At 44.3% G+C, this 10,554-nt stretch overlaps 1 protein-coding gene across 1 annotated transcript; it reads right to left on the minus strand.

Annotated features, from left to right (window-relative positions):
* Positions 1-226: 226 nt before the first annotated feature.
* Positions 227-10,416, minus strand: Lst8 (MTOR associated protein, LST8). Its single transcript, XM_065447429.1, has 8 exons — positions 10,285-10,416; positions 10,025-10,076; positions 8,731-8,893; positions 6,528-6,678; positions 5,529-5,606; positions 4,007-4,131; positions 2,612-2,850; positions 227-402 (listed from the first exon to the last, which is right to left on the minus strand). Exons 1-8 carry the CDS (start codon positions 10,411-10,413, stop codon positions 290-292), a joined length of 1,050 nt encoding a protein of 349 aa, XP_065303501.1. The 5' UTR covers positions 10,414-10,416; the 3' UTR covers positions 227-289.
* Positions 10,417-10,554: the final 138 nt, after the last annotated feature.

Consider the following 10,554-nt stretch of genomic DNA (forward strand, 5'->3'; position numbering starts at 1 on the left):
TATAATGATGGTCGTATGTGCATCATCAGCAGTAGTAATGATTTAATCAAAGACTAAGCCTTGAAAATCAAGTGTTAAAAGAACAATGAGAAGAAAAAGAAATAAAGTCACTCCATGATCTGAAAATGTGTTAGCTTTACACTTCAATGCAGCATCCAGTGGTTCATGCTTTTTAGGTTAGACTGTAGTGACAGAGGTTGCATTCTGATGAAACAGAAAGAAGCCCTTGTATGGAAGAGAAACTTAACATATTTATTTGTCCAAGGCAATGCTTAGATGTGATGGCTTGTCAAGTACTGTCTCTGAATGCCAGAGCTGTAAGTGCCTTCTGGTGGCCACTGTATTCCCTCTTCACCTCTGCTGGGGAGACACTCCACAGCCTGGCAACAGTGTCCGATGATGCTGGAAAGGAGGACATCACATAGACAGCTTTCAAATGGTCCAGTTAAGCACTGTGGCAGGACAGAATGATGAGCTAATTGGCGAGTGGCAATGGTTAAAAAAAAATGGCACAAAATAGGGACAAAGAAAGAAATGAGACAGCACTATGTCTGCATCCTTTCATTTTTTTTTAGCATCCGACTGTTTATTTTTTTTTCCTGTGATGGACCATTAAGCTGGCCACAGCGGATCTGAAAGAAACCAGGGAAATGTGCAGGTGGAATCTTTTGCAGCTACGCATCGTAGACAGTGAACAGCCATTATGCCACAGGCTGCACTAATGACACACTAGTGATTACATGGTAATATTCCGAGTCCACAACTTTGCAAGTCTTAAAGGGACACGAAAGAGAAACATCAGGTCAGCTTAGACTGATAAAGTGATAAACACGACCTTAATTTATCTTTCAAAGATAGTTTGATTACTGGATGAGAGGCAAGATGGGCAAAACCTCCATTTCCAGAACTTAATGCGAAACACCCCAGCACCAGTACGTCACTATGATGCCATGGATTCCAAAGTATGTGTTTCATATTTGGACTACTGAGACTCAATGAAAGTTCTTAAAACTTGGTAAATTCATTATGGTTACTTTAGGACACACTGGTGACAGCGTCCATCCTTACCAATAGTGAGTGAACTAGGCCCGAGCAGGCACCATCAAAATACACGATGTCGTGGTGAGTGGGATGGCGATTTGGCAGTGCCACTTGTCTTTTGTTCTTGTGCCTTTTCCTCTGGCTTACCGAACCTCCTCTCATGGGGAAAGCTTCTCTTTCTTTTTTTTATTTATAGTAAGAGGGCAATTTAGCACGTACAACTACAGTCAACGTCCAATTTTTCCAACTCCTTAAGGGCCGTCAAAACGCCAGAAAAAATATGGCAGTCCAAAAAAATGAATGCATTCCTTTTACTGCCTGCCATCCAGGGGCTTGAATCACCAGGGGCACATCCGAAATAGCTCTCAACACAGATGTATCGGTGCTCGCACTGCGATGAGACACGCCGGGTGGACGTGTGCATAATTAAGGAATAGACACTGTGCTCCGTGACAGCGGCTCCTTTCCACTCTTAATATGCTTCACTGCAAAATATCATGTATGCTTCGCCGCGTAACGTTGCTGTACTGAGGCGAAGCTCACTTTTGGAAACCAGCATCATGCAACGCCTGATTCTTGCCGCGCTTTCCACACTGTGAAGCTATAGGCGAGGAAGACAAAGGCAGAGTCGGTGCCATTGCTGACAGCAGCAAATTTTTTCAATGAAGAACCGGGCAGCAAACGTCTAAATAGCTAAGCCTGGCGTCGCTGAAGTGGTGGCTACCGCTGCTAGTGGGTCAGCGTGCAAGAGTGCTGCTTCGAGGCTGCGAGATAGTCAAAATGGTGGCGGTGATGGCTTCGATTAATGCCATTTTGGACCTGTGGTCACAGCAAAAAGTCCAGAAAATTGGACAGCAAAGGGTTTCAGCATCTAAACTTTCAGGCGTTCTTATACATTGGCACTATGGAGTTTGTGCCAGTGCCACAAAGGCGTCCGAATTATCAGTCTTGGACTATAAGCTTACTTCCATCTTTAGTGTCCCTTTAAAACTGTCTTGTGCTTTGCAGCACAAACTACAATGCGTCTTAGCAATTGTGATTCATTGAAATGGTCGTCACAGTTAGCTGGCATGTCAATTTTCAGAGGGACAAAAGGCACGCTTCCACATCTGCTGAGACATGATCTCTTTTTCAAACTTCCACATTTCATTTTATGATCACGATTGTTTTTATTTATTATTGGGGTTTTTTGTCGTGCAAGACATGGCTTGACAGCTCTGGTACCAAGTATAGCACTATCCCCTTAACCAAAATGGTGATAAAATGGTTTAAGCAGCCATAAATTATGCCTCTGTGGGTATAACGGCTTGTCAGAATGCATACCGCCATCTAATGATAACTGTGAAACTGCCCTCCCACACTCAATTTATCAAAAACCCTACTAACAGCTCCAAAACATGCTCAATGAAGCATGTTTCTGAAAAGCTTTCCCCACCCCCACCCCAATATTAAAAAAGAAAGATTAAAAGAAAAAAAGGGAATTTGTTATATACTAACTGAGCTTGTCTAAGGCCTCGAAATGGTTAAACAGTCATCCACTGGAAAATCATAATAAGGACTAGCAACTCGCCTGTAATGAGGAACTGTGCATCATAGCTGAATGCAATGTCCCACACCCAGCGCTGGTTGATGTTGCTCATCTCGCACATTGGGGGGATGTTGGCCACCTTCCATGCGCGAGTTCCCGTCGATGACTGCGAAGAGCTCCGTCGGACTAGTCGCTCCGGCCCATTGTCATCACCAGAAGCAATCAGGTTTGACACCCTCCAGACGCGCGCTGTTGTGTCGGCCGACGATGTCGCCAGCAGCCTGCCACCACAGAGTGCGTTTGTCAAGACTTCACAAGACCAAGCAAGCTGAATAATACACTACGTGTTCGCTACAGATCAAACTATTATCAAGTGTTTACGTCAAATTTGCGGCTCGTTTTGGATGGACAGCATGTCAATCTAAACAGAAATTTGGCAACGATAGATAACATTTCACCAAGCAACCAGTGCATACTATAAGTTATGCCTCAATTGTGAATCAGCTGTAACTACAACAAAAAAATCTGACAGCAAACTAGCTGGTTACACAAACCTAAATTTGTGCACAGAAAATTACAAAAATGCCACACCAAAGCTCTCACAGACACAGGGCACCAAGTGCAAACTATCAGCTGTTTATCTCTTCAGAAAAGTGGGAAAATAGATGCCAACACTGCATAAGCAGTTTGCGCCTGGTGCATGGACAACTTTTATTTTTTGTAATCTTTAGCACACATATTTATCTGCAAGAGAAATCTATTGACAGTTAATCATTTTTATGAGAACCCATATTTAGGCATAATTAATGCCCCTGCAACAAAAATCAGAATTGTAAAATGACCTTCCAAAGTTGGGGGGCCGACCTATAATTGGGGTCCTTCTCTCAAGCGATGACGAGTTGTGTCGCAAGCGGTGTCTCATGGACAAATAAATGTTTCTTTGCGTGACTCGCTCTTTTGAAAAACTTATTGGTGAGCTAGCGCCATAGCTTGAGGCTGTGTTCAGAGTCAACCTTTCTCTTTTTTGCCTAGAAGGGGTTGCAAGTTCGGGGGTTGACTTATAATCGGAGGCGACTTATCATCGGCAATATACAGTAACTGCTGTACCGAAGGCGTCATTCTATTCTGATATATGGGGGGAAGGGCATGTGCTGCCGAGGACTGCTCAACTGCCCTGGTCAAATTGGACAGGAAGGCTATTCCACGACAGAACTAGAGCCTTCACGGTTTGGTATGATCTCGGCTGGCCTGCCAGGCACTAACCAAGCACAATGCTGGTTAGCTTCAGCGACCTGACAAGAACCAATGCATTTAGTATGACATGGCCACGTCAAGAGGTCAAGAACTGATGATGACCGGCACAATAATAAGGCCCCAGCTATGGGGTTGGTCCTGCAAGTAGTCGCACAACGGCACTCTGGCACCACACGTGCTCACTCGGAGTCGACGCTGAAACGGCACTTGAGGCCATAGCGCTTGTGCGCCTCAAACTTCAGCATCCGCTCGGGGCTGGAGATCTGGTTGTCACTTCCACTCCCCAGCAGGAACAGGTAGCACACCCCCTGCGAAAGAAAGACAATGTAATAGACGCGCTAAATAACATACAGAGGACAAGAACTACGCATTCTCAAAATGCGGCTGTCTCCGGTAAAAAGCATTCCACTACGCACTGACACGTGCACTTGCTTTTGTCTTTTTCCGGCGACCGCACTTTGCCGGCTAACAAATGTTAAAAGTTACCACTCAGCACAAGACATGCCTTTCTGTGTCGGAAGTATCTCGAATGTTATCGCAGGTTCTATTCGTTCTCTGCTGTCACCGAACCTTGTGTAATCAGATTGCGTGCGTGACACGAATTGCGTAGTACTTTCTGGAAGGCACGTGGACACCGGCAATTACGCTGGAGTCTGCAACGAGTCATGTACAAAAGCCAACACGCTTGACCCACAGATCAGGTTTCGACAATCGACAAGCTTGCCCTCCACTATAACTGTTCCATGTTACTTATATTGATGGGCACAGGTTCGCTAAACAAACAGTCAGTTTTGTGACTTGTGCTGTGCTACTGTGGTTCACTATCACTACTATCACTACTACATAACAATATTAAGGCCCAATTGTTTCTTTAATTCATCACATCATGTTTATGTTCATCAAGTGATGGGCACATTCTTCAATGAGGCAACAAATGCACTGTACCACTGTAGTAATGACATCACTCCTTACTTTATAGGCACAAAAGTTTGCTTTCACCACAAAGCAAAGCACTTCCACCACGAACAATCATGCTTGACAACTTTGGACGACGACTGTGGGTGAGACTTCAGAGCTAAAAAAATCTAGCATTGTATAAGAATGTGAATGTCGTATTACATCAGATTAAAATATATTAAGGGTGTTTGAATAGCTAAACTTTCTAATCGAATGCGAATATACTTGAGAAAAATAACCTTCACATAACGAATCAAATGATTTTTTTATTTCAAATAAAGAAGAGGCTTTTGTACCTTATCTAATGCCTGTAATGGCGTTCATTACTGGAGGTCCACTCAACTGCGGCACTTGTATATTAGAAAGAAAAAACTGTCTAGAGGCAAGGCATGCTTGTTGAATGACTGGAAAGTATTCAAAATAAGTTATCTGCTGCAAATATTTTCTCAAGAACTGTAGCCTCTGCGACACAAACGCAGCTCTTGAGCAGCAGAATCACTCAGAACAGGCATTATTTGCACCTGACCCTGTCCCTGGAAGCTCCAATAGGTTTTATTTTCTTATGCTAGAGCAGAAAGGCCTGTTCAACAATTCTGAATAGCGAATTTTTGAATAAAATAGATAGCCGAGCAAGGACTACATTCGACTAGCATTCAAAATTTTGAATATTCGCATACCCCAAGAAAATATTACAAAAATTAAGGGTGCTTGCTATAAAGGGAAAGTAGACAAAGAAAACACAGCTTGCCTTATTGTCTATGGCAGCCAGGTACTGGCCAGTGGAATCGATGTCCAAGTGTTGGACAGACACGTCCAAATCTAGGGTCTGTTTTGCAAGGGAAAAGAAGAGCCGTTTTGCACACACTTATGCAAAGTTTGTTTGATGTATGCAAAATAATACACTCTGCCAATAATGAACCCTGCCTTAATGTCCTTTTGTAACAGCCACAGACCTTAGCGTAACTTCAGCTTAACTGTAAAGAAAAAAAAAAAAAACACTGGAGTACCTTGTGGCCTAAGCATGCATACTCGTAGTTAAGGGCTACACAGTGCAAAGCTGACACCCACATGCACAATGAATCCATTGAATGGAAGCTACATGCCAAGGCCACAAAGAACTTTACGAGTTTCAGAAATTCTGCACGCCAAAAACATTACCATGCAGGTGTACATACATACAATGCATTATACTTGGCATGTGCATGCAATGTACTAAATAAACTGCTCGTTTTGCCAGAGTAAACACATCTTTGAGTTGTGAGAAGAACTGAGCCTTAAGCGTTGCCACTAAGTTAGCTTTAGGACATGCGAAGCTCTAGTGCTTGTGCCGCCGGATACTGCAGTGGTGCAAGTTAAAAAGCACAACCATCCAGCATGGAAGTGACCAAAAATTTAATTTTGAAATGGAGTTGAAATTTCTTTGTTTTCAGCCCGAGGCTGAACTAGCTAATAGCAGCATGTTTCACAATTTCATCCTGCATGTTGTGCCCGTTTAAATCACATCAATTTGAACCAGGGAACAACTCATGACAGCTGTGAACGTAAAACAACAGGAAGGATGCAAGCACTCGCTTTTGGAAAATCATTTGCACTACTTCATGCTACATACAGCTACATAGAAGGGCATTAAGGCGTCACTTGATTCAAGAGTACCACTGAAAGCAGAGCAGTGTTGAAAACATCATGAATCAATCTAGCAAACCTCTGAACCAAGCAGGCTTTAGAAGAACAAGTAGTGTCCACATACCAACTGCTCATTGTGGTTATTTCTGAGGTCCCAGACATAGATGCTGCCAGTCTGGTCACCAATGAAGAGCTCGCACTGGTTTGGATGCAGGCAGGCACAGTTGACTGGGGCATTGGTCTCAAACACTCGCTGGCACGTCTGCGCCCTCGCTCTGGTGTGCACAGTGACAGGAGGGAAGGGTCACTTGTGATTACGAAGGTGGTCACAGTTTACACAAGTTGGTATACTTAGTCAATGCTGTTCTAAACATCAGCATGAATTAGACATGGACAAAGAAGGAAATGCACAGATGGTGCTACTAGTAAGACACTTGGAGTGGCACCATCTGCGTGGGCATGTGTTGTACTCTGTCTACACTACCTTGTCCTGATTTTGAAAGAATTATTTTTTATGCTTTTATGCTTTATGATATGGAAGAAATTGTTCAGGCATTTTTAGGCAGCATTCACACAGATGACTGACAGAGGTCATGGAATGGACCCCGACTGATGTTTACACTGTCAAGAGGGACCTGTCTGTTGGCAGACCAAAACGTCTGTTTGCGCCGCCATCACCATGTAAAATAAGGGTAAGCATATAGAAATGACGTTCTTTGTCTCTGTTGCTGATTGGTCCAGCTGTAGGTGTGCAACTCCAGTCACAGAGCTGAGAAACCGATCACGTTTGGTCTGTGAGCAGCTTCACAAAATTGGTAGCTTTTTGACCAAAGCAACACTGCGACCATTGCGTTGTGGGAAACTTGGTCACATGGTCTCTGCCAGTTGCCAGTCTGAATGCTGCCCGAGTCTGACTAAAATTTGCCTGCGTTAATTTACACATTAAAAATTGTCTTCTAAGCATTTCCTTGTGTAATGTGCCACTCGGTCACACTTTCACCCCCTTTAGCCACATCCACCGATGTGGATGTTTATAAGCATGGAAGCACCACCTGTACAGTCTACTGACTCAGCCTCACACTTCTAAAAAATGCATTTACGAGTCCAGAGGCTGACATGCGTACACATTATAGCACAAAGAATGGCACTTGGGTATATTTTACAGGAACACAGGCATTCAAATCAAAAGCTAGTAGGGGACGTGCTCGATGAGGATGATGGTCTTCTCACTGCGCTCGACAAGACATACGTGGGCTACACAGTGGAATCCATAGCAAGAGAATACCAATATCTATTTTTAAATGCCAGCGGCACTTCAAGTGTTATGGATTTGTTTAGTCCTGCTTGTAGAAAAGCAGACGGGCCTGGTCTGCACAATAAAGTAAACTTGAAGAAAGAGCCAGAGTCCTGACAATACTTTGGCAATATTCTTGCAAGCAATAGTTCTGATAAGCATGCTTCACAGCTGATAACTGGCCACACTCGGAACACCAAGAGATTCTCATGACCTCAGTGTGCTCTCTGTCTTGATGTTCTCTGCACTTAATACTCAATAGTACTAAGTACAGTAACAAGTACAACTACCAAGTACAGCAATAACATTACCCATATCCTGCATTTCTTCGTGAGGTCATAAACCATGACAGTTGACTTTACCTTGTCTTGCGGCTAGGGCCACTTGTTTTGTATCCTGACATACCGTGCCCAGTTGACTCCTTATCTGTCGCAGTGGCTCAATGACTATGGCATTCTACTGCTGAACGCGGAGTCACAGGTTTGGTTCCTTACCACAGAAGCTGCATACTGATGGGGGCGAAATGCAAAAACACACGTGCACTTGGGTTCAGATGCATCTCAAAGAACCCCAGGCGGTCGAACTTAATCCGAAGCACTCGATTGTGGCATCTGACGTAGTACCAGTGTTCCCATGCGATGTTGAATGAATGAATCAGCTGGTCTCCGCTTAGCCTCCAGCAAGGACGGTTTGCTCCCGAGCGGGCCTCCAGTAGAGACCAGTTGATTAAAAGATCGAACCAGCCGATTACCAGATAAAAATCATTCGAGTTCCCAGTTCAAAATTTTTCACTAGGACGCACTTCCACGGTGATGCATTCTGGAAGTTTCGTTCCTCCTGGATATGGTCTTGTAGATGATCGAGAGCCGTCGCAGTCAGTTGAAAAGGAAAACTCCCATTACGCTCCCATATTGCGTCACACAAACAGTGACACGGCACACAGTTTGAGGGCTTGCGCATTTGTGATGGACTAATCAGAGCAATTATGTGCTGCGCAAAGGACCAAGCTCTAGGCTACCACGCTGAATCTCACCTCGAGTCCCAGATGCGAGCTGAGAAGTCTTCGCCGCCTGAGTACATCCATAGGCCATCCTCGTGGAACCCCAGGGCAGTCACATTTTTTCCAAGCCCCTCGTAGTTGATCACGGGGTTTGTGTTTGTCGAGTTGATGTCATAGGTGCGGATGTGCTGGTAGCCTGAAAATGCCATGTACATAAACACATAAAGAATGTCTGTTTAGTGATGTCTCGATTGGATGGGTTAATTAAAGCGCCACTTATGCAAAATTACTATGCACTGCTGCAGTTCGCGTGGAATTGAGAGGTGGGCAAGTTAATTGAGGCATGTTCATGATTGAAAACAGAAAGTGCGGTTTATGTAGGCTGACGAAAGGAAGTGGACAGGGTGTGGACACCATTTCTTTCCCAGCATGTGCATTCTTGACTCATGCTATCATATCCGCAGGATCATGCAATGCGTATTATTACCGCAACAATACTTAATTCTGTAAGGAGGTTGTCACAAGAAGTAACTAGGGGATGTCCATACGACGTCCCATAGTTTCGTATTATAATTAATTAGTTCAATCTGTGATTGTTCAGAAATATATTCCGGACATTCGCTGTCAAAAGACACGAATCAGTCAGTAGAAGCTAGGCAAACTTACACTAGCATGCTTACAGGCGACGAGCGAGCAAATTAATGAGGCAAGGTTCTGAGTTGTGTTGCAGAAGTCGCAGGACGTTTTTTTCGTTGCCGGATGTATGTCGAACAAACTTTATCGCGCCTGCAGCACTTGTGCTCAGTCAGTCATGCCGAATTATACCTTTCTCCGGCCTTACGTCGGCTCTTTGCCTTCAATATAACATCACTGATTTGCCCGGGGGAGCTCTATAGAGTCCGTAGTAGGTGAGACCGGGCCTACTGTCCTGGAGAGGGATATATCTTCACTCGTGACAGCCTTTTCGTATGCTGCTCTCTGTGACCTTTCGAAAGCATTTTTTAATGATCCGCTTTGCGTTAAATAAATGTCCTTCTGCAAAAACAGTTAGCGAAACGGAAGCAAAAGCAGGTACGCGTGCGACATACGTACTTAAATTTAGACACAGCGTTATAATAATCTCAGGTGTTTTCCTGAGAACTCCGTTTGCTGGTAACATGTACTTGTCACGGACTGCCTGGTGCAGTACTTGTAAAAACTTCAATATATCGTCGCGACGAGAAAAGCACTCAGCAACCTTGCCAAATGACTATATTTGAATACATGACCGCTGCTATATTATTTTACGAGCGTCGGAGTAGAAGGCATCTACGTTTCACGAACTCACCTCCGGCAGCTATATGTTGGCGATCGGGAGTGATTTCAAGCACGTTCACTTGCTGAATGACTGGGTTAAGGCAAAAAAGCAACAAACTCATGAAATATAAAGTCGTTTACAGCCGGAGCTGCAGGGAACCAACTCGTAACCCAAATTCTACATCATGCATATCTCGAGCAAACAATCAATGCACGAAACGCAGACTGCCAAATGTCGCTTTATGACACCGATCAGGACAAAAGAAACCTTCAAAAGCGTGCAAAGGATACAGAGTCGGCATGCTGAAGCGTCCGCTGGCACAATCCGCTGTGCGCTTGCCAGAGACGAATGCTATGGTCGTAGCCACCCGTCGCCAAGATGACCTGATCGCCCGCGCCATCGGCAACCATGTCTTTCATTACGGCGAACGAATTATACCATAGTCGCCGCAATGCGGAACGAAACTTACAAAACAAGGGCAGCGAAGCCGAGCTACACAACCGAGTTTCACGCGTTTCGTCTGCCTCCTAAAAACAACAGCGGTATCGCAGCAAATGCAA

Source organism: Dermacentor albipictus, chromosome 8, assembly GCF_038994185.2.
Source record: "Dermacentor albipictus isolate Rhodes 1998 colony chromosome 8, USDA_Dalb.pri_finalv2, whole genome shotgun sequence".
Taxonomy (NCBI): domain Eukaryota; kingdom Metazoa; phylum Arthropoda; class Arachnida; order Ixodida; family Ixodidae; genus Dermacentor; species Dermacentor albipictus.